This window comes from Lissotriton helveticus, chromosome 8 (assembly GCF_964261635.1).
Source record: "Lissotriton helveticus chromosome 8, aLisHel1.1, whole genome shotgun sequence".
NCBI classification, from domain to species: domain Eukaryota; kingdom Metazoa; phylum Chordata; class Amphibia; order Caudata; family Salamandridae; genus Lissotriton; species Lissotriton helveticus.
Window position 1 is genome coordinate 732,719,989 of NC_136069.1, and position 24,848 is coordinate 732,744,836.

Below are 24,848 nucleotides of genomic sequence, written 5' to 3' on the forward strand. Positions count from 1 at the left end.
GAAGGGTGTGAGGGTCGTCCTGCGGGGCGGAAGGGTGGTCGTGGTAACCTGCGGTTCCACGGCCCCTTTGGGGACAGAGACTTTTCCTCTAGATGTCAGAGAACGAGCGGCGAGAACCAAGTCCTTTTTAGACAACCCTTCTCACGCAGGCTAGAGAAGCGTCGCGCCTCAACCCTCAAGAAAATGCCTTTGTATGTTCCGGGCTCTGGGTGTTAAACCGTTGCGACCGGTAACGGCGCACGCAGAGTTCTTGACATACACTCTCCCAGAATTCTAGGCAGTTGTAGAGTTAACGGTTTCCAGCTGGAAGTGCCACCCACTGATGTAGACTCCCTATCGCAAGCCCCCACCACCCGTGTAATGTGATCACCCCCCTCACCACCGCCCCAATCACCGCCGGTATTTCCGTTTGTGTGCGCGAGACAAAGAGCAGTGATGTCAGATGCGCAGAAAGCTCATGGTACCCCTCCCACTCTTCATTGGCGGCCACTAAGGCGCAATGCGGTTCTGGGTAGGAAAAGGCTGAAATGTAGTAAAGGGCCTGCATTTTTATCTCTTAGCCTAGAGTCTTCGCCCTGTCAAATGCAAGAAGTAAAGCACACATCAGGTACTCCCACATTTCAAGCGATTCGATATAAATGCAAATCTGTTCTTGCTGGCGTTGCTTACTCTTTCACACTCAAGCTGCCTTTTGATGGAAGCGTCATTAGCACACATGCCTGTCGGATAGCCTCGTGTCACGGGAACATCTACTTTAACCCCACGGGCGAGATGTTTTTATTTTATATAATTATATGTCACCAGATTTCATTTGGCGCAAATGTTATTTTCACTTGGTTCAGTCATTAGCCTCGAACACACTAAAGATGTTGGGAGGAATGCTTGCAATAAGTTAAACTTCTGGCTATCGCTAGGGGAAGCATTCGAAACTGCTCATGTAGGCTAGGTTCCAGAGCACAAGCAACCCAAGATAAGTTACTCTATGATTGGTATTGTTTGGTGTATCTTGGTTCTAGTGGGCTAGTGAGCATGGGGCCCACGTCTGAGCATACATACCCTTGCAGCTTAGGGCAGTACATCAAACATACAAAAGGTGATGGGAGAAATGCTTGCAATAAACCTAACTAATGGCAATACCTCAGGTAGCATTCCCACTCATTCTTTTGCCCACCATACCATTTCAGTTTGGACCCAGCCAAATTCAAGTTAGTTTTGACCACGCTTTTATTGGCCTCACGTGGCAAATCCTATGTATTCTTTGTGACGCTACTCATATTTTACTTATACCTACCATAAAATGCATTATCAATCGCAGCTGAGTGATAAGTGCTCATTGACACACCATGTCCAAATCACCATGAATCTCAAAGTACACAAAATAGCTGAAATAATTGATAATTCTTAATGAAAACGCTGGATTTTGATAGCACCAATCGTATGTAGTATAGTCAGTCTTATTAAGCATTTTCAGTAGAATATGCCATTTCGTGGACAGACGAGGTGATTCACTGAGTATAATTGGAAAATGCAAGAGCAGCCGAACAAAGAGCATGTACCACCATCCATTCATGATTTTACTATGTTTGTTAGTCCCCAGAAAATGTCTTTCCAAGATCTAGGTTGCTGGTATTGTCTCCAGATTATCAGACTCGCCATAGAACATCTCTAACATAGCGACCCCGAGAATAGTTGTGGTTTAGAGCTTTTACAACTAATAAACACGTGACTCCTTTTTTACGTTTGCCAAGTGTTAGCCAACTATAAAAATCATTCTAAACTTCTTTCAGCCTTATTTCCTCCAGCTAGGTATTGGCCCAATCTAGAAGGATGGCTCATGAAGGTCAGATCGCTCACTTTTTGCTCTGTCTACTACTACACTGCTGTGGAATAAATTATTTGCAATAATTACTCGGTTGACTTGAGGATTGTTATGTAGCCCTCTGGGATCTTTCTTGTAATCGGTAACCCATATAGTCATTCTGACATGTAGTTGCACACAGTGGATTCAGAAAAGGAAGTTGAACCTATCCAAGACCCGTAGCACAGAAAATAACTTCTTATAGTGGTGGGAGTAAGACTCTGCCACACTAGTATTTATCAACATGGAAGACTTCTCACAGTTAATTTTGTACGCTGAACTAGTATCAGTTACACTGGATATTGGTAACAATATACCAGTCTGAAACAGAATCTACTGTGTGCCAGTTAACAACATAAAATACAAGGAAGCCAGCATTTTTAACTCCGGAATGATGCACCAATCTGAAAGTTGCCAGAGTATATGGGATCCTTATCTTCCAAGATAACTCATTATGTTGGGTTGACGGCTGAGTTGTCCAACCCATATAGTCATTCTGACATGTAGTTGCACACAGTGGATTCAGAAAAGGAAGTTGAAGCTATCGAAGACCCGTAGCACAGAAAATAACTTCTTATAGTGGTGGGAGTAAGACTCTGCCACACTAGTATTTATCAACATGGAAGACTTCTCACAGTTAATTTTGTACGCTGAACTAGTATCAGTGACACTGGCTATTGGTAACAATATACCAGTCTGAAACAGAATCTACTGTGTGCCAGTTAACAACATAAAATACAAGGAAGCCAGCATTTTTAACTCCGGAATAATGCACCAATCTGAAAGTTGCCAGAGTATATGGGATCCTTATCTTCCAAGATAACTCATTATGTTGGGTTGACGGCTGAGTTGTCCAACCCATACCAATCGCTGATGTTTTTGTGGGCAAACTAGATATTGTTTCCTGAGCTTGCTCACTCTTGCCCCGACAACCTAATATTTCATTTTTAAGATGATTTCAAGGACAACATGTAGTCTTAAGTGCTGCTGGGCACATCCTAGGGAGATGCGGTAGACTCTTTAGACAATTAAAGCAATTAAGTGGGGGCATTGGTTGAACTCTTGTTTTCTGTAGTTAGATATCAAATCGTTGAAGGAGTGTGCATGCATCTGCGGGCAAGTATTGGGTACATGTATTACATTGTAGCATTCCCTACTTACTGTTTCATCCACTGCATAGCCTTTCTGACTGGGTGGTAGCTATTGGGCGAGTCAGGCCTCAAAAAAATCTTTAAAATGTTACCAAACCTGCAGGTCTAGTGACATGAATAATCGAATAGAACTAACTGCAGTGCGCATGACCCATCTATCTGGTCGCAAAATATGTGATCTTCGCCAAATATTTAATTTCAATGCCTCATTTTTCTTCATTATCACATTAAAATTACTATTCAATATTCGAGTTCAGTATGACTGCTGTACAAAAATACATCTAAGTCATGTAAATACAACACATATTGCATTACAAATGCTATAGTGTCGTGTATTCCTATAGGTTCTGAATCGATCCCCCTATTCCTGACCCTATTCTGGTTAAACTAAATATCAAGTTAACTAACAGTCAGCCCATGAGGCAAGACAAGCCCCCATGATGCAGATACCGTTATCTGACGCAGTCACACTACGGCACAGGAACGTGTTATCTGATTAGGTCATAACGCTTGAGATCTAATTAGACAAGCGACATTCCTCCAGCCCCTGATAAGGCATACGACGTTCTCATAACAAATCAAACCTATGACAACCTGGGAAAAACCCTGCGGCCATTGTTTTGATTTCACCGAGAACTTTAGTAAAGAATGTGCTAACGAGCAAGTCGTATGACATCTTTATTGACGTACCTATGTCCATCCTTACGTCAATCTCGGCACCTTTAAGGTATAAATATTACCGATCTTGCCCTATGCAAACACACGCGTGGTGACAAGACGGAGCAGCCATACTTGCCGAAGCCGAGAGCAGAAGCAGACCCCGCTGGCGCAGCCCCGCCTTCCTGACGCGCTGAGAGACGCGCTGCTATCTCAAGCCGAGAGACCCAGCACCGGCGCTTCCGGGTAGCCCTCGCAGGCAGCCTGGAATATCGAGAGCAGAGAAAGAGATACCATTCCTCATTCATCCTAAATTCCAGGTACAGAACTGAATAACCCCTCACAGAGAATTCTTTAGTTATTCAATTGGCAAAAACAAACTTAACTTAAACTGTAACTTTCTATTCCCGCCCACGCATTAGACTTAGGTCAGGTACACGGGGTAGGGGTATTTAGAAACACCAGTTGAGTACGTTTAGTCAAATGTATATGTGTATGTAAATATATTTTAATCATTTTAAACATCATATGGCTCAGAAACCATATCAATGTTTTTACAGTATTATTTTATACTATTGCTTTTAATGTATGCACTTTACTTAACTATAAGTATTGCAATAATATCGATCCATTTCTCATGTATGAGAAAAGAGACTGATCAATAAATAACACCTTTTATTGAACACGCCCGTCTCTTCCTTTTCTCTACATTCTGATGAGACTAAGAATGCACGTACTGACTGAGTAAAATAATTGCCTTGTGCTCACACGACTCTCGAGATTGACTCTTGATTAGGGGAGAGCAAAGTTGTCATGTTCTATGGTTGTCAGAAACTAAATCCCTTCTTGTCTAATCAGGGAAGTTAATTCCTCCTTGAACATTCGAGAAAGTTTCTAGCGAACTCTGAGCTACGCTGGCAAACCCAAAAATTAAGTCTAGTATCGACAGTAGTAGACCTAGTTAACGTCTGGTCTAGGCCTTTACTGCTGTAGGTATTATTCCAATGCGCAGAGCCTATTGGGAAAATAGGAGCTACACTACAATAGGTGTCACATTTGCGAAAGTTATAACTATTGGCATTGTAAATGACTAAGCTATTAATTTCGCTATTTTCAAAACCAACACATAAATAAATAAAAAATGTGTCATTTACAATACCAATAGCTCAAACTTTCCTAATGCGAGACCTATTGCATTGCAAATGCTTGTTCCTTTTGTTACTGTTTTCCTTTATTTCGCATACTTCTTTCTTCCTTCTCTGCCTTCCTCTCTCTTGTTCTGGGTCCCAATCAGATGATGAAAAATAAGTCCCAGTCCCTGCAATCACCAGCACAAATTAAGCACTGCTCTACTGTGCCCAGAAAGTAGACAGTCTACATATTGACTACACTAGAAGCTTGTGGGAAGGATAGTGGTCCTTTTATGGATTTGGAGCAGGTGTTAACGGATTTTCCTGAAGTACAGAGCTGTGCTCGCTACTGTCTACGGAAAGGAAACGATTACATCTAGGAATGCAAGCTGAAGTCTTGAACTATAGAGATTTGAGGCAGGAGCTGGACAAGCCCACTTTGGTGGTATAATTTGAGGCCTTTTCTTCACCTGTAATCCTTTTAAGTGTGCACTTGAACAGAGGTGGATAGCGGTTACGCATGACCTTATGAAAATAAGTAAATGACGTATGGAAAAGGTGTTATGCACGCATTAGTAAAAACATTTCTGCATATTTTTCAGTTCGTATGTTCGATTTGATATCATCCGAAGAATTTTAAGTAAGTTTTTTGAAAAGGACTTGGTGTCGGTGATGGTGATCACAGACATTGACGACAAGATAATCAAGAGAGCGAATGAGGTAAGCTCTTATTAGCTGAGAAGCATAAGATTAACTTTGAATTGAATTACTTTGTTTAAATATGACAGCACCAAATCGCCTGAAGTGCCTACTGTGTCTCATATATATTTGTAATGTGTTGCAAATTGTTGTCTATTATATCGATAGCGCAAGCATTAACATAACAGATTTCGTAGGTTGTTGCAGGAGTCTTCTGAGCTTTTCAGATGATTTAGAATTATGTGTTCAAATTCATTGTTTCTGGATTTACATTAGTTGAATCTGATAACTTGGCGCTCTGCAGCAGATATGTTTGCTGCATGGATCAACCACCTAGCGTCCTGCTGCCATCTAGTGGCAGGTTTGTGCAAAACATCTGCAGTTATTGTGTTTCCTGTATGGCCCATTGTGGTTTTCCCTGTTAGCCTAATTGTGCACTCTGTAGGCCCCTTTTATTTTGAACACATTATTAAATATCACCCTTGGTTTTGTGGCACATTTTATTTTCACACAGAACCATCACATGTTTTTGTATTTAATTATTTTCCAGGGATTTAGTCTGAACAGCCTAGGAAAGGTGAAACTACATTACCCCTTGTTATTTTCTATGGTCAGACGCTAGCACCTAGACATAATAAAAAAATGCAGCTGCTGTTTTGAATACACATATCTTGTCATATAACTAAACTAATGACCGGGGTTCTGAAAAAACACACTCATAGAATGAAGGTCCTGAGACGAGCGCTGCGTCAGCTGAGATGTAGAACATCCACAAAGGTGTGCTAAGGTACGAGGCCACCACTAAATCCAGAGATCTATAATTTATAACCACATTAGCTTCAGTAGTACGGGAGGGTTTAGGCAGATCTGTCAGATAACAAGACAGGGCTCTTAATTGTATATGGTTTATTAACCATGTTGACGACATTATTAACATGTAACTGTTTTTATAATTGTGGCACAATAATTGCATCTTAGGGCATGATAGTTTAAATAAACATTGCAAACTTCCTTCATGTCTCTTTTTTTTATCTTGTTGTGGACAGGTACAAATAAGAGAGCGAAAGGGTGTGTCCTGTTACCGCGATCTTTGAGAGGGTCGAGAGTGTTGTGTTCTGGGATGCCAAATCACTTGTCTCTCTGGAAGGAATAGGAGGGCAAGTGAGGCACTATAGCCAGTCAGACTCTGGCTCAAAGATACTGAGGTGGTATGGTGACTCAGTATCTGTGAGCCTGAGTCCGACTAGCTATAGTTTAGTGGTGAACCCCATACCTTAGCATTAGGTTGATGTTCTACATCTCAGTTGACGTATCACTCTTGTCTCAGGACATTTACTCTGAGTGTGTTTTTTCAGAACCCCTGTCCTCCGTGTATTCAAAACAGCAGCTGCATTCTTTCATTTAGTCTTGGTGCTAGTGTCTGACCCAAGGGAGGGTGCTGTGTGTTTCTTGTATGGGCCACTGTCGTTTTCTCTATATTAGCATAATTGTACATATTGTAGGACACTTTTATTTTAAACGTGATTAAATATTAGGCTTGCCTTTGTGCCACATTGTATTTTCTCACAGAACCAGTACATGTTGTGCATTTTATTATTTTCCTGGGATTAAGAATGAACAGGATCTACTCTTACCTTCCTGTTGTTGTTTAGATTTATCTCATTTTGTTTTTTTAACAAACTCACACATTGGTCAGGCATCCTTCTCAGTGCTAGGCTTGCCAAGTGGTGGCACTGAAGGTCTGGTTCCTAAATTATTGTACCTCAAAGATGTACATACATTATCAATAATTATAGGCAACTCATGTTCGTGGTCCGCTACTGCTGCCACAGCAATTCACTGGCATATAGCAGAAATGCAGCTTCACCTTTAACATTAGAAAGAATCATTTCGGAGACTATGGGAAAATTACTCATTAGCTTCATCCCCAAATCTAGGGCAGGACCTGCCTCATGTTCATTCTGTATCTGTTTGAGAACGTTTGGTAAAACGGCCATCGAGTGAGTACCATGACATATAGTATAGACTTTGGCAAAAATTGTCCACCAGGTGTTAAACAGTTTCCAATAGCGGGAACCAACCCAGTTGGTAAACACATAGTTAAAATTCTGTGCTTGTCATGTGGCCCAGTAAGGTGAAACACAGCTTCAAGCTGATCCATTGTTTTGGGCAATCCAAAATGGAATTTCCTCACTATTAGTGGGTCTTTTGCCCATAACTGAATGAACAATTACAGCACTAACAACAGGCGCTGCAGGCAACTGGGCTTGTGCTTGCAGGCCAATTCTAGCTGGACCAGCTAAAATTGTACGCAAAAGAAATGTAGTTAGGAGTCTGTATAAGACACATAGAACATTGTACAAACCTCGTGTTTGTAGAAAAATTAAATTTCCTAAATCATGGTATGGTATATATCCTGCTAATGCTGGCTAAGTAGCCCCCTCATTACTGAGAGGGCCCATTCAAACTAGCCCAGGCCCATGGGAAAGGGTGCCAATAAACCAAGTCTGGTGTACCCAGACAGTAAGAGGAATTTCAACAAGTGAAAAGTTTTTATGCAACATTATCGCTATTAATAAACTGTTAAAGCAGTCAGTTGCAGGCGAATTACGTCTTATCACTTTGTATCTTGTATCTCGTCTTCCTTTTCTGTCCCATACACTTCGAAACATAGGGTGAGAGGTACTAATTTTTCTTTTGGGTTGATTTTTTTTGTTTTTTCGACCAGTCGTAAATCTTCTGCTTCGGTAAATCTGAGTTTTGCTACCGGTCACCAGCTATTTTTAAAAACTAGGGGCCATAAGTACAAAACTTTTTTGAGGTTTCGGACCGGCTGAATCACAGAATCCACCATTTTGTGACCGCAAATAAGCATATTTTAATGTACAGATGCCAAATGACAATTCAGTAACTTCTTACCAAATTTCAATTTATTTTAGCAATTCGGTAGTTGAAAGGGATGTGTTTAGGGTACCCTTTCCTACTACTGAATCGCAGTGATATGTATTACTGTTTTGCAACCAAAATCCGGTCGCAAAACATTAATATTTTACCAACATCTCGATGGAGATCCCCAGGGGGACCTGTTCCCCTTTGAGAGTGTGAACAAAAATATGTTTTAAGAGCAGACAGTGGTACCACGGCCATTGTCTGCTCTTAAAAAATGAAACTTAAACTTTTCGTTTTCTTTTTTGAAAGGCATCCCATTTTCCTTCAAGGAAAACGGGCTGCATTAAAAAAAAAAAGACTAAAAAAAAGATTGCTTTATTGAAAAGCAGTCACAGACATGGTAGTCTGCTGACCCCAGCAAGCCACCATCCCTGTGCCTTGTGATGACCATCATTCCTAATGGGTCGGAAACTGTGACCTACTTTCATTAATATTCATGAGATAGGTCGATTTGCAACCCACTAGGAATCGCTATTCAATATTTCAGTTTTCTTACATTAGGAATTCTCAATTTCTACTTTTTGGACATATGGCCCTAAAGGTCGACAAGAGACTTGAGACCACTATTTGTGACCACACGTTTAGTACATATGGTCCATTGCTCGAATTTTAGAATTTTTCCATCTTCAAGTTAGTTAACTACAAAGGCAAGAGAATCGTTGAATAAGGTAGCAGTGCAAACAACCTGCATTCAGATTTCAGTAAGGTAGCACAGCAAGATAACGCCTCCACTTAAAAGGCTTGTGTCCTGGAGGTCATATGTTTGAATCTACGTGGGCTGACTCCCTCTTTCATCCTTCTGAAGTGGGTGTAGTGAGAACTATTGGGTAATTACATCTTTCATCAGTGCCTAGCACAATTCAGTTTGTAAAATGGATGTACACATTCTTACTATTACCTTTGTACAGGCTCTCGGTTTGATATTTGTACACACTTAGAAACAGGAGAACCTACATTCAAGTAATAGTCCAGAATGTGTTGGTTTGAATGTGTTAATTTTTTCGGGCTGAGGCTCCTGTGAAGACCCTTTTGCTCTTGGGCTCATGTCAACCGGTTTGAATCTGTTGACATGCTAATGCTTTTCTGATCATGTTTTGCACTGCTAAGTACTTACATACGAAAGGTAAGGGGATGCTGGACTGTAAGAGTTACAGCAAACAAATGATGGACGGAATGCTGACAATGCAAACATTCTCCCCCAGTCAAAAGATCTGAGTTAAATCCATCTTTCCTTTGCCCACTACGCCAACCCAGTTTGGACCCAGCCATATGCAAATCAGTCTTGACCCTGTGCCCCATGGGAACAGTCCAGACCGAACTGCCAGGCCAGGTCCTCCCTGGACCGAAAACAAGCATCCTGGAACCGATATCAGGGTATGTCACCCTTCTTCAACCAGGCTAGCTTGAATCCAGTGGCACAGTGAGCAAGGGACCCACGTCTGGGCATACCCATCCCACTTAGGGCGAAAAGTGTTACTGCAAACAAAATGATGGACGGAATGCTGACAATGCAAACATTCTCCGCCAGTCAAAAAATCTGGGTTAAATCCATCGTTCTTTTGCCCACTACGCCACCACAGTTTGAACCAAACCATATGCAAATCAGTCTTGACCCTGTGCTCCATGGGAACAGTCCAGACTGAACTGCCATGCCAGGTCCTCCCTGGGCCGGAAACAATCATCCTGGGACCGGTTTCAGGGTATGTCACCCTTCTTCAGCCAGGCTAGCTTGAATCCAGTGGCACAGTGAACAAGTGACACCCACATCTGGGCGAGCACTTATATTATCAGCTACTATATGAATGGAAGGGTAGATCCAAATATTAGGAAGCATGTTTCTTAATTTGTAAAAAAGATAATAATAATCTAGCTGAATTTATGGCAATAAAACAACTTCTTTGTTAATTTGAATGACATTTCCGAATGTTTGATCAAGCTTGTAGTTTCCACAGCTTTACACCTGCTCTCTGTTTCGAATGCTCTTGATGGCGGTCCTTTTAAGGGACACCCAGATTCTGCAGTTACTCCATGGCACCACTTCCCAAGTCCATTCTTTATTTGGCGAGACGCATCAGTAGCTAATAGGCTGGCACCCTGCTGCTATCTGCAAAAATATTTGCACTTCTCATTTCCTTTACTTGAAGGTGCCCTAAAAGGGAATACAATGCAGAATTATTAATATCTGTATTTTTCCTGTTCCCAAGAGATACAAGCTTCACATTCTTTGGTAAGACCAGGAAATATATATATATTTTTGTTTGAAGACCTTTTTAATGTAGAAAACGGAAGCCTGACATGGTAAGGCCACACAGACTGAAACACTGCAAGAATTAACCTCTTCCATGCTCATGACGGCTCCTGGCTGTCATGAGTCACGGTGGGCGTGTGCTGATGACGGCCGGGAGCCGTCATGACCACGCCCGCGATTGGAATCTCAGCGCTGCGGCGGAATTCGCGCCACAGTGATGAGGTTAAACAACTGACATTTGCATTGGAACCCCATCAGTCAAGCCACAGTGCAGGTAAATAAGCTACTCTTATAGGCTTTAAAGAACTTCACCACGGGGAGGAAACGGGAAGGAAAGAGAGTTATAAAATGGAAGGCTATATAAGCACAGAATACTACATCAAGATGCTGTACCAGTCTACAAACCAGGTACCCTTTCCCATCACACATTAACTGTGCCTTCGTCCTTGACTTTATACTGTGCTTCTATCCATTCTGCTATGTTCGGGGTATATAAATGCTGTTAGAATTGGGGTTATTAGTTGCGAAGGGTAAGAGTCCTTCCCAAGTAATACATCTGCCATTTCGTTTTTACTGGTAACCAAGGCTTCCATTGTAGCACTTCACTCACTCAGGGTAGTGAAGCAGAGCAGCCTAAGGACTAGTCAGAAGAGGTGGTGTTGACTAGCAACACCAAATCTGTATTATTCAAAAACAACACCCAGTAATTTTTTTGTCCAGTCGGTGCTTTTCTTCCTTGCAAAAGAAAAAGCTCTTTTATATCACACACACACACCCGCACACACACACACCTCCACACACACACACCTCCCCCCCAAAAAAACAGAATGCATTACACTATAAATATATACATTCAGGTAGATGTAATCACCTTTGACATTATCATATCACATTGCACCCTTAGTGGGTCCTGAACCTTATGATCACAATACCACCCCTCTAACCTATACCAGATGGAGCATCACACTATCTGAGGCTGGGCTTATTTCTTATTTTGTTTTCTAAGTTTCATGGGATTCACAATTTGTAAATTGTAACTTAAGATTTAACCTTTTATACTTATCAGTTTCTCAGTTCATCTGATTAACACGTCTTATTTAGCATTTTCCCAAAACAGTGCTTTAAGGTACTTGTTGTTCATTTGGCTCTCCAAATTATCATGATGATCTTTTTAATTTCCTTGTTAAATCATATCCACCATCCAAGTCATTATTCCAGTTTATTTATGGCTTCTTGTTTTATTTTTACCAAGTTCATACCAATTTTAGGCTACAGCTTGACCTTCATTGGGGTACTCTGTGGTGATTCAGGCTTGCTCATGTGAATTGGTGATCTCTTTATATCCCAATTTGTTAGTATCAGACTTTTTGGTTATTGCTACACTCCTCTTGATCTTCTCTTTTTCAAATCCACATACACAGGTAGTTCTTCATTCAGATATAGGCCACCAAGGATCACCATTCACAGACTTGTGATCTATTTGGATTGCAGTGTTCTCAATTTCTTGGTTCGATCTCCTCCTCTCTCCCTTTTGGGAACTTGGGTCCAGATGTACGAAACTCCAATTTTTAATTTCCTAAATAATGAATCTTACGAAATCGCTATTTAGGAAATGCTGAATGGAATGTACCAAAAATAGCGATTTCCGTATAGTGATTCCTACACAGTGTGAATTCCTTTTAAGAAATTGCTATTTAGGAAATGCAAACCCATTTATTCCTTTGGGCCTAAGGCGAAAAAAGAATGGTGCTCATGTAGAATGCTCAATTACCCTTGGGGCAAGTGGGCGCTCTATGGCACAGGAAACAAGCATTTAAAATGCAATGGTTTCGCGAAAAGTTAGTGCTATTGGCATTGTAAATGACAATTTGTATTTATGTGTTGGTTTTGAAAACAGATAAATAAATGGCATTGTCATTTACATTGCCATTAGCTTAATCTTTCGCAAATGTGAGACCTATTGTACCCTACGGACGAGCTCAGCAGACAGCAATTACTACCACACACACACACCCAGAGCCAGACACACACACACACCCAGAGCCAGACACACACACACACCCAGAGCCACACACACACTCGGAGCCACACTCACACACACACACCCAGAGCCACACACACACACACACACATCCAGAGCCACACACACACACCCAGAGCCACACACACAAACACACACAGAGCCACACACACACACACACACACACACACACAGAGCCACACACACACCCAGAGCCACACACACACCCAGAGCCACACACACACACCCAGAGCCACACACACACCCAGATCTGTGGTGTGACAGAGGGCCGCACTATAGCGGTAGTGGTCCTGGGTGGGTCAGTGATTGCGTAAGGACGTCTAAATGTTAAATAAACGGGCAAGCATTTATTTGCAGGTTAATTGAAGTTAAGTGGTGCAGGACACCACAGCAGTTCATTTAACCTGCAAATAATTTCTTGCCCGTTTATTTATCGTTTTTTCTGAATATTAGTGCTCAGCAAGTAAACAGCAGCTGGTGCTACTATTCACCAGAGGGCCAGATGTAAAGGTCAAGAGGGCCGCAAGCACCCACCCCCGGGCCGTACCATCACCGCTCTCAACCAACCCTGAACAAACTCCAATCAGCTGCCAGACAGTCTTCAAAAAGGAATGATACGGTCTGGCGCCCAAGGAACTAGTGACCACATCAGTCGACTAGTCCTAGAAGCTTGACTAGGAGGCCAGTCAACAAACCGTCTGTCCCCCAAAGTACCACAGGTAACCAGTCGCACGGGATGGTGCTACACAAGATTCCGTTGATTTAAAAAATGGAGAATGAAAGAGGAGAGAGGGTGAAGGACAGAGCGAGAAGGGGATAGAGAGAGGAAAAAACAAGATGGGAGGCAGACGGAAACAGAGCTGGAACAAGTGAGGAGCGTCACGTGTGGTTAAAGAGAGTGGATGGAGAGAGAAGTAGTGGGAGAAGGGGAAGAGAGGTGGAAGAGTCTTGGAGAAAGGTAAAGAGGGTAAGAAAAGGAGAAGAGGCAGGGAAGGAGGACCGAGAGAGACAATACGATAGAGGGGCCGAGAAAGAGGTGGGCGACAGAGGCTGGGGGTCGAAGTGACTTTTAGAGAGACGTGTATTATTTTATCGGCTAGTGCCTTTGGCTAAGCGCTGTACACAATGACTACTGCCATTTGTGTGTTAGTGCCCCTCCCACCTCGATCCTCAGTCCCTTGAACCTTCTGTCTGGGGTTCTAGTCTGAGGGGGGAGAGGGGGCACTTCTAAGAGAGGCTCTTATATTAATTAGCCACTGACTGGGACTCCAGACAGAGTGACAGCCTCCTAGGAAGAGGGAGAGGGGTGGTGCTGGGAAGTGTGCAGAGAAGAAGCATCCTTGGAATAGAAGGCATGTCATGCCCTTCCCGTCAGTGGGTGAGCCATGCCAGGGGTGGGTCAGTGGCAGTCAGCACCGGGGCAGGCGTAGAATCTGCCTCCTTGCATCTCTCCTTCACCTCTCTGACCCGTCTCGCCTCCCCTTGTAGGTCTGGCCCAGAGGCAGCTTTATTTTTTTTGGCATCATGCAATAAAAAAATACATATTTACAAACATCAATTGAGTGGATTGCATCGGGCGCCTTCCTTAATTGGTCTGTACAACTGTCTTTCACGTGTTGCTCCCGCCCCCCACAGCCTCGGACAATGGGCCAGTCGGTAGGTGACAGCATTCAGCCTCTTCACCTGTGCACATCCGCCTAACAAGTAGTGCACTTCACTCCCATGACTTGTCAGATAATACTTGATTCAGACAGTGCTTTTTTCCCCACGTTCTAATATTTTATTAATTTTGTAGTCATTTTTTTCGCGTTTATATTGTATCTTCATCTTGCAGTAATTATTCGGGTGTAGTGGACCCCTGTTACCCGGTGGCCACTGCACCTGCTGCACAAATGATACATACACCGCAGCCGGTGCTAGCTGTAGCTCTCCTGCTGCTCGACAAAGGGAGCTTGAACTCAAGGCTGACTGACCTCGTTCTTAAAAGAGAGGGTTAGTTTGGGGATTGCTCTGAAAAAACAGAAGCGCCAGGAAGAAGCATTTATTGCAGCAAAGCGCTGGTTCTGTTGCCCCGCGATCTTCCCACAACACCCCCCAGTTGCAGCGGGTTCTCACCTGCTGGAACCGGTCCTGGTGCGTATTTCGTTTCCATGACAGCAGGATGTGGGCAACGGCATCTGAGTTACCGCAATAAACCACGATGAGTCTGTGTGGCAGGCACCTGAACTAGTGCATTCTGGGAGTTGTATTCCCGCTTCAGTTAAACTGAACAGGTTTGACATGTACCTTAGCCAACGGGGTGTCCATGTACAGCCTGTAAGAGCGCGAGGCCATGACACCCCTCGTGTTCCCCACTCCCAAGGGCCCCCCACTCCTGGCATAGAAACTGTCTCTTCTATTGACTGGGGAAGGGATTTTCACATGGTGGCAGGAAAAGGTGAGGGTCGAATGCCCTATCTTGCTCAGGAGTATTTTTTCACAGGGGGCAGAGCCAGGTTTTTTTCACTGGACCCTTCTCGGCAGACCGAGGATGTGGTCGAGCACAGTTTTAAAGATGATGGCGCTGAGTAGAGTTTCTGTAGTGTGTTTACCTGAGTCAGAACCTGCCCTCCCTTCTTGTGCACGTGAGGTGACCTTTGCTCTTTCTGTGACCAATGACATGGAGCCTACATCATCAGTCTCTCAGTAGAACCCCTGCTGGCAGTGTTGTTGTCACAGTAGTCTCACCCCTCCCCCACCTGATGGCTGTCCACGTCTCGACACTACCACCCCCCCACCCCCACATACGTGCAAAAACCACCGTGAGAAAAGGTCCCATGTTCCCAGTGCCTCGCCTTTCAGTAGATTCTTCTATTCGTGCCGCAACTAATACTGCCCCCAGTGTCCGTGGCATTAAATGTGTATGTGTCCTCGGATGATGTAAGTTTTCATCTTATGCAATGATCTATCTCAGTTGTAAAGCGCTCTAACACCTGTGGGCAATATCCGCGCTATATAAAAATAATTAAATGAATAAATAAATAGAGGATCTCTCTTCCGGCCCACAGGCTTAGCCTCAGGGTGTAACCCCTTCACTGCTCTTTGTGGGGGCAGTGGGGCTTCTCAGACCCCACGTGCCCCCCAGTTTTGAGCTCCCCGCCCCTCGCTCTGTGGCGATCACATTTAATTTGTCTCTATGCCTCCTCTCCAGTGTACAACTCCCTTCTTCTCCTCCCTAATCCCCCCTCCCCTGGACCCCTAATTACAAGCAGCCCCACAGAGAGCTCCTTCACCAGGGGATTAGCTCATCTTCCTGCCGCAAAGGGGGGGGGGTCTGGCGGGGGAGCAAGAGAGAGTCAGAGAGTGAGCGCGCTCCGGGCGGCCAAGAATGGCATTTGTCAGCAAAAACCGGCTGTGTTGCTTGAAAGGAGAGCTATTTCTGTCCTGGGGGCAGGGGGAGGGGCGTGGGGATTCATCCACCCATACATCCATCGAGAGGGACTGAGGCCGGCACCGTGAGTCACTCATGGAAGATGGGCTGGGGGAGCAGCCTCGTTGTTTCAGTCATCAGAGGTGGTGTCATTCATTAAAAATAAAACCCAACCAGAAGGCATACACGGACAGCGGGAGGGGGGGCGGGAACGGGCACACGGACAGCGGGAGGGGGGCGGGAATGGGAACGGGCACACGGACAGCGGGAGGGGAGGGGAGCACTCACCAGGACTTCTTCCGGCAGCGGTCGGCCTGAAGGAATGACCCCCAAAAAAGTAAAAGAATAAATAAAATAAACCACCGCCGCATGACGTAGGAAAAGGGGTGGGATGAGTAAAAATCACGGGAACGCCCACGAATCTGCTCCGGCCATGACGGACAGATGTCTGTTCCAATGGCTAGCCTCCATTTAAGGAGCTAGCCAATGGAACAGAGGGGCGGGACATGAGTACACATCTCTAGACATAAGATTTCGCCCTGCGCGAAAGTCTGCTGCGCAGCTTTCAGCGAGGCGAAACCTAAAAAATGCATTTTAGGTGCATTTTCAAAAATTGCATATGGTTACAATTGACTTGGAGTCGATGGTAATAGCATTTCCTAAATGCCTGTTTCACACTTATGCTTTGTACATGTGCTTAGGAAATTGTTTTGCGATTTCCTAGTTACGGAATTGCAAAATGTGATTTCTACTGGGAATCCACATTGGAGCTGGCAACACTCGACGTCCCGCGTTTTGGTGGACTGACCACTCCGGTCCTCCTTTACGCGGACGACGCGGTGCTCGTGGCACGTACTCCTCTTGGGCTACAAAGACTATTGACATCCTTCGATGCCTTTATGACCTCCCTTGATTTAAAAATCAATACAGACAAGTCCCATGTTATGGCTGTAGGTGGCAGAAAAAATAAGGACATGAAGACCTTCTACTGTGCTAATACTCCTATTTCCAATGTGAGAACTTTTACCTACCTGGGGGTAGTATATGACGATAAGGGCACGTGGGCACCTCAAATATCTGTCAAAACCAATGCCATGAAAAGAACAGCAGCCGCCATTGTCGGCTTCTCAAAACGTCTGGGAGGTAAGCCCACGGAAGCAATGCTGGCACTTTACAGAGCGAAATCAATCTCAGTAGTAAGATACGGGGCTTCCATCTGGGGTTATTCCAAAAATATAGAATCAATACAGATGGAAGAAAACAGATTCTTACGTATGCTACTAGGATTACCTCAATCTACAGCCACTTTTTCTGTCCATATGGAACTAGGCCAGGGGTATATCAGTGACATCATCAAACAATCCCCTATCTTGATGTGGTTAAAAACATGGCTGAACTCCAACTTAACTCTGAACCACACAATTATGAGAGACTGCCTACTTCTGGACAATATGAAAAATATCCCGTGGCTAGCATATATTAAAAAAACACTAACTTCCCTGGGCCGCCCAGATCTTTTCCATAAACCAGACTGCATCGTTAAGAATGACCTGGAATGGTTCAAAGTGACTTTTTCTAAAGTGAGAGAAATGGAGCGGGAGAGCTGTGAGCTTGCGAAACCCACTGTGAGGGAGCACTATATTTCCAAAACTACACCGGCCATTGAAACTTATTTAACAGTAGTGTCTATTCCATTACATCGCTGGTTATTAACCAAACTAAGATTTAACCAGATTCACTTGCTGTTAAATGACTCGAAGGCATGGGCCAAGCCAGAGGACTTAGCGGCCTGCAAATGTGATGGTTTTTCTCTGCAGGACACTGCTCATTTTATGTTCTTCTGTGGTATATATGATTTGCCCAGGAAAAAGTATATTGTTCCATTGCTTAAGAACAAGGGGTTCGTCCAAATCAAGCCTGCCCTATTTTACTTAAAAAAGTTAGATTCACCACTATTTATGTTTAGTGTCGCTAACTTCTTGGTAGCTGCTTTTCGTCTTAAAAAACGTTTTGGAAATAGATAACTTATCAGTTTTTGACAATACCCGATGGAATTATTGAAAAATTTCTGCATTTTTTTAAATTTTGTAAATATTTTAATTGTTCTATTTTAACAGTGACTGCAATCCGTTGTAACTGTACCCCTTAATTATGTATTTCATGTCTATGTGCTTTTTATGATTCGTTATGAATCGAAATAAAGTCGTTTTGAAGTTGAAGTTGAAGTACTGGGAAGTAATCACATTTTGTGACCGCCTTTAAGCCTTTTTACAGGCCAAAAGGCTATTTAGCATTTCTTAACAGCCCAAAATAGCGATTTGGTTCTTTAAGAAATGCTAAAAAGCTCGGTACAGCTGGCCGTTGGTCAATTGCATAAAACCTTCGATGTTCTGGCTAACTCTTATGCTTTGTCTGAATCACTTTGCTATAGCCTAGCTGTAACTTTTGTTTTTGACTGCCCATATGGGCTCAGAAATTAGTTTTTTCAGTAAACATGTCATGCTGTCCACTTTTTTTAGTGTGCTTGGGCACTCAAGGATATCAATATAAAATTACTATTTCAATTAATGCATCCCTTTAACACCTGTTTCTTTAATTGGCAGCCATTAAAGTTTTCCATGTTCACCCAGTTTTTGCATGCCATGCATTACGAGCATGATGAAAGCTCTTTCTTTCCTACATCATGCCATGTTTGTTTCCGACTGCTAATAAAATTACTTTTAACTAACATGTCTTTTAGGGATCTACCCTTTCATCCTGTTACAGTGGATCACGCGCCAAATTGTTAACTTATATCCATGTCATCCTTCATCACATTACAGTGTTTTTGATTGTTTTTCCCTATTCTCTGTGACTTCTGCATACAACTCAAAATCATTTGCATTTCTCTAATTGACTTACCTGGTGGTTGTGACTGTTTTCTCTTTTGGTTACCAGTTGTTTTTATGTTGTGTTGTTGCTGTCTTTTGGTGTTTGTTGATAATCTCTCTTGTATAGCCTCACTCCTCAAACCTGCACTTCATTTCCTAAACATGTTTATCAAAATCTCTTTCAATGAACAGCTCCTTTTTATTAATTGAAGAAATTCTCCAAATAAAATACTCCATTTCAGATTTTTTTTTAAGGTGGCATGTAAAATGCTTTTTGTGACTGTGGCTATCTTCCTTGATGTAATTTATGGACTCTGTCTTGGCAATTGTAGAATTTCACATCCAAGAAAATTGCTCTGTTTGAGCTTATTCCATAGGTAATATCAAGTTGTATGGATCATTGTTATTGTTATTTTAATATGTTTTAAATTCTTCATCTGCATTGTCCCAAATAATAAAGAAATCTTTGAATCTCAGCCACATCACAATTTTTTGCACATACTTAGGATTTTCTTTGCTCCATGTTGCCTCCTTCTCCCACCTGCTCATTATAAGATTTGCAAAGCTGTGGAGAAGTAGATTCTTATAGCTGTTCTGCATTGTTTTTGGCACACCTCCAGCTCAAAAATCATTTTGATTTAGACACATGTTGATCATGTTCATTAGCACTGAGTGTACTTCTCTGGACTAGAAAAAGCATGCATACTATTAAGTCTACATGATGCTCAATTGAAGTACGTGGTTGTAATCTATGGATATGTTCTCAACTAATGATGCCCAGGACGATATTATTGGTTGACCGGGGACTGGGGGTTCATGATTGGGAGGAAATGCAGAGTAGGGTGAGCACAGGATGAGACGCCACAAGAAATTTCAGCTCCTCCTCACCTATCAGACAATGTTCCCTTGACTGATACAATTTCTCATCTTCCCTTTGTTTGATTTGCTCCATTGGGTTTTCTTCTAGTTGCTTCCTTCCTCCAGTGTTCATGAGCTTCTTCCTCATATTTTTCCTTTGTTTTTATAACAATGTTACCATCTTTGTCAGCAGTTTTAATCTTTATTATTTTGTCTATCCTCAATGATTTTTGTTGCTTGTCTTATCCATTACTTGTTTTTTCAAATAGCTTCTATCATTCACTAAGTGATGAAAATGTCACTCCTAATTGCCAGCAGTTAGCAATGTACGCGTTTGAGGCTTTCGTTTTAAATTGCTTGGCCAGCTAGTGTTTTCTTTTATGTCTATTTGTTGTAAAATTAGTTTTTTAGAAATTGTATCATCATTGTTTTCCAATTATTATCAGAGGGTTGTAGTACTTACAAGCCTTTTAAATTTATGTAAGATTCCTCTTTATCCATTATCCCTTTCTGCAGCAAGATTTTTCTTTATATTTATTTTGGCTAATTTGATTTTCTTTACATATATGTAAATATCAATGCTTGTTTCTGTCAAGTCAAAATTTGTCTGTCTCTGAACAAAAACGTAATTCTCTTTCCAGCATATTTATTTCATCCATTGTTACGTCATGTTAATCATTCTTAGTTTCCCATCCCCATTCTTTTCTCTTGTCTGTTTGTGTCTCTTCTCTCCTTGCTGACCGTTTTCTTTTTTTTTTTTCCTTCCTTGTTCGCTTCTCTATTTTTCACTTTTTTTTAAAGTTTGAGTTTATTGACACCAAATAAAATAAAACATCACTATAATAAAACAACTTCGTACATAGATGAATAATGAACTACATATTGAAGAATGTGGTGTAAAAATGGTTACAATAAACATTATATATAGGAAACTAAGGGAAAAAGAGGGGGAGAAAGGTGGGGAAAAATGATACAATTATTATTACCGGAAAATTTGAGGACAAATTAAATGTGAAAATTGAAAACAACATTGCATGCAGATAAATATCAATAAAGATAAAATTATGAGTGTATACAAACATAAGCCTAATAACGTTAGAAAATTGTTAAGAAGAAAAGACAATAAGGTATAAATCAAGGCGGCTTACGAACCTCGTTCGATGTATGTACATTGGTAATGTTGGGATTATTTGGAGAAGCAAGTTTAGATAAGTATGTAGTAAGAGGAATCCATAAGGAATCTCTTTTAGTTGCTAGGGAAATAGGAGTAACATAATTGGTGTCAAGTCTGTGATGAAAACAAACGGCAGTCCACCAAGCTGTATAAGTAACTTTGTGTGCGTCTTTCCAATTGGAGGTTATTAAATCTTGGGCTATAGCTGGTAATAGATCTAACAATTTAAAATGTGAAGGGTTTTGAGGCCAAGTTGGGGATATGGAACCCAGAAAAATATTAGATAGGGAAAATTGAATATTAGTCTTAAAAATGTTATTAATTCGAGACCAAATGAATTGCCAGAATTTATATGTGTTAGGACAATCAAACAACATGTGCTTTAGATCAGCAGTTGGGCAGGAGCAGGACCAGCATTTAGATGACCAGCTCTCTACTTCCCTGAGCAAGAACCCTCCCACCAGCACAACGAACCCCAGCCAAGCGGCCACCAACCTCACGAAATGGATCAGCGACTGCGCAGACGAACTCGCCCCTCTGAAGACCCCGCCCAGCAGACCCGGCAGCAAGAAAGCCCCATGGTTTAACGACGAACTCAAGAGCTCCAAGAAGAACTGCAGAGCACTCGAGAAAACCTGGCGCAGAAACCCAACACCAGACAACATGACAGCCCTCAAGCTCGCCACCCGAAAACACCACCAACTGATCCACGCCACCAAGAAAACCGCATTCAAGGAACGACTGGACAACAACGCACACAACAGCAAGGAACTCTTCAACATCGTGAAAGAGCTCTCCAACCCCAACGCCGGAAACAACGACATCACCCCTTCGCAAGACCTCTGCAACTCCCTCGCCTCCTACTTCCACAACAAGATCGCGGACATACACAACAGCTTCAGCACTCAACCGACGCACGCCACGACCGAACCACCGCCCCCCACCACCACCCTCCGCGCCTGGACCCCGATCAGCACCGAAGACACCGTCCACACGATGAACTCCATCCACTCCGGATCTCCGACAGACCCCTGCCCTCACCACGTCTTCAACAAAGCCGACGCTGTCATCGCACCCCACCTGCGGGACATCATCAACACCTCCTTCGACACCGCGACCTTCCCGCAGAGCTGGAAGCACGCCGAACTCAGCGCTCTACTTAAGAAACCATCAGCCGACCCCACCGACCTCAAGAACTACCGCCCCATCTCGCTGCTCCCGTTTCCGGCAAAAGTCATCGAGAAGACCGTCAACAAGCAACTGGCCGCCTCCCTCGAGACGAACGGTTCCCTCGACCTCTCGCAGTCTGGCTTCCGGGCCAACCACAGCACCGAGACCGCCCTGATCGCAGCTACCGATGACATCCGAGCCCTGCTCGACAACGGAGAAACAGCGGCCCTCATCCTCCTGGACCTCTCCGCGGCCTTCGACACTGTCTGCCACCGTACCCTAGTACAGCGCCTCAGCAACGTCGGAATCCAGGAGAAGGCACTGGAGTGGATCACCTCCTTCCTCGCCGGAAGAACACAGAGAGTCCGCCTCCCCCCGTTCAGATCGGAGGCCACCGAAGTCATCTGCGGCGTTCCTCAAGGCTCCTCGCTCAGCCCAACACTCTTCAACGTCTACATGAGCCCCCTCGCAGCCATCGCACGCCAGCACAACCTCAACATCATCTCCTACGCCGACGACACCCAGCTGATCCTCTCCCTCACCAACGACCCCGCCACAGCCAGAGCCAACCTGTACGAAGGGATGACAGACGTAGCCAAATGGATGTCGAACAGCCGCCTGAAACTGAACTCGGACAAGACGGAAGTCCTCATCCTGGGATCATCACCCTCCGCCTGGGACGACTCCTGGTGGCCCTGGGCAGCGCACCCAAACCCACAGACCACGCACGCAACCTGGGCTTCATCCTGGACTCCTCCCTGTCCATGACCAGACAGGTCAACGCCGTCTCCTCGTCGTGCTTCAACATCCTGCACATGCTACGTAAGATCTTCCGATGGATCCCCACCGAGACCAGAAAGACGGTCACCCAGGCCCTCGTCACCAGCCGTCTGGACTACGGCAACTCCCTCTACGCCGGAACCACCGCCAAACTCCAGAAGAAACTCCAGCGGATCCAGAACACCTCAGCACGACTCATCCTGGACATCCCCCGCCGCAGCCACATCTCCGGACACCTGAGAGACCTGCACTGGCTCCCGGTCAACAAAAGAATCACCTTCCGGCTCCTCACCCACGCACACAAAGCCCTACACAACCAAGGCCCAGGATACCTCAACAGCCACCTCAACTTCTACGCTCCCAAACGCCAACTTCGATCAACCAGCCACGCCCTCGCCGCCGTCCCCCGCATCCGAAGAGCCACCACAGGAGGAAGGTCCTTCTCCTACCTAGCCGCCAAGACTTGGAACTCCCTTCCGACCCACCTCCGCCTGACCCAGGACCACCTCGCCTTCAGGAAGCAGCTCAAGACCTGGCTGTTCGAGCAGTAGCGTACCCTCTCCCCCCCAGCGCCTTGAGACCCTCCGGGTGAGTAGTGCGCTATATAAATGCTTTGGTTGATTGATTGATTGATGATGAATCAGGGGAGAATGATGCTAATCTTGCTGGGGAATGCAATAAATGTTGAAAAATAAAATAAAGGGTTTGGGTATTATTGGCAGCCCTTGAGGTTTTATGAATTTTTAACCATAACTTGTCCCACAAAAAAACAGACCAGGATTGCGATAGATCTTTTTCCCATGCCAATTTAGTCTTTGTCTTGAGCCTTTCGGAGGGGGATAATAAACATTTATAGATCCAAGATGTAGAAGGAGAAGTGTCTAATAAAGGGAATATTGTGGAACAAGATGTAGGAAGAGTAGGGAAAGATGGAAGTGATCTAAGATATTCCTGAAGGGCGGGGAGTAGAAGATCGTATTGTTTTTTAAAAGAGTGAGGAAGAAGGAAGGTAGATTGGAGATCAGTAAAAGATAAAGGTATATTGTCAAACAGGAGCTGAGAAATCCACAATAAGCCTTTGGATCTCCACGATTTCCAATAAAAAGTACGATTCTTGATGCGCAATAATTTATTGTGCCAGATAGGTTGCTGAGATAACGAAGCAAGGGAAGAATATGAGGAAGGCAGAAGGGGATTTAAGAGTTTACGAGTGTGAGCAATAACAGGGGAGTGTAAAAAAGAAGTGCTAGTAGTGAATGCGAGAGTTTCTGGGAAGTCAAAGGGAGAAGTAAAGTATTTTTCGATGGACAACCATATTGGGGGAAGTGTAGGGATTTCTGTAGAAAGCCATCGGGAAGCTTGTTTTAGAGAGAAGGCGTAATGATAAGACTTAGTCAGGGAATTTAAGACCTCCATTAATTTTATCCTTCTTAAGACAAGATAAGGCTATTCGAGCAGGTTTATTTTTCCATAGAAACTTTATTAAGAGTGAGTCTAAACTTTAAAAATAATAACCTGGGATGTGCATAGGTATCATGGAAAGAAAATATAAGATTAGAGGAGACCGCATCATCTTAATGGAATCTAGTCTACCCCACCAAGAGAGAAAGAGGGGATGCCATCTGGTAATTGAGTCATTTAGCTTTTTGGTAATATAATCAAAGTTTAATTTTAGGGTTTCTGAAATAGTTGAGGAGAACCATAACCCTAAGTATTTGAATTTAGTTGACTGCCAGGAGAATCCCGTCTGACTAAAATAGTGTTTAAGACATAAAACATTAAGGGATAAAACTTCACATTTATCTCGATTAAGGCGACAACCTGATATTTGCGAAAAAGTATCAACTTGATGAA

At 43.5% G+C, this 24,848-nt stretch overlaps 1 protein-coding gene across 3 annotated transcripts in view; it reads left to right on the plus strand.

Moving 5' to 3' along the window:
* Nucleotides 1-24,848, plus strand: part of CARS2 (cysteinyl-tRNA synthetase 2, mitochondrial) — a 742,767-nt gene that overhangs the window by 416,885 nt on the left and 301,034 nt on the right. For all 3 annotated transcript variants that reach the window (XM_078657536.1, XM_078657535.1, XM_078657534.1), the window contains one exon: nt 5,399-5,516. In XM_078657536.1, coding sequence (XP_078513662.1) covers nt 5,469-5,516 — 48 coding nt within the window. In that variant the 5' untranslated portion in view covers nt 5,399-5,468. The remainder of the gene's footprint in view (nt 1-5,398; nt 5,517-24,848) is intronic.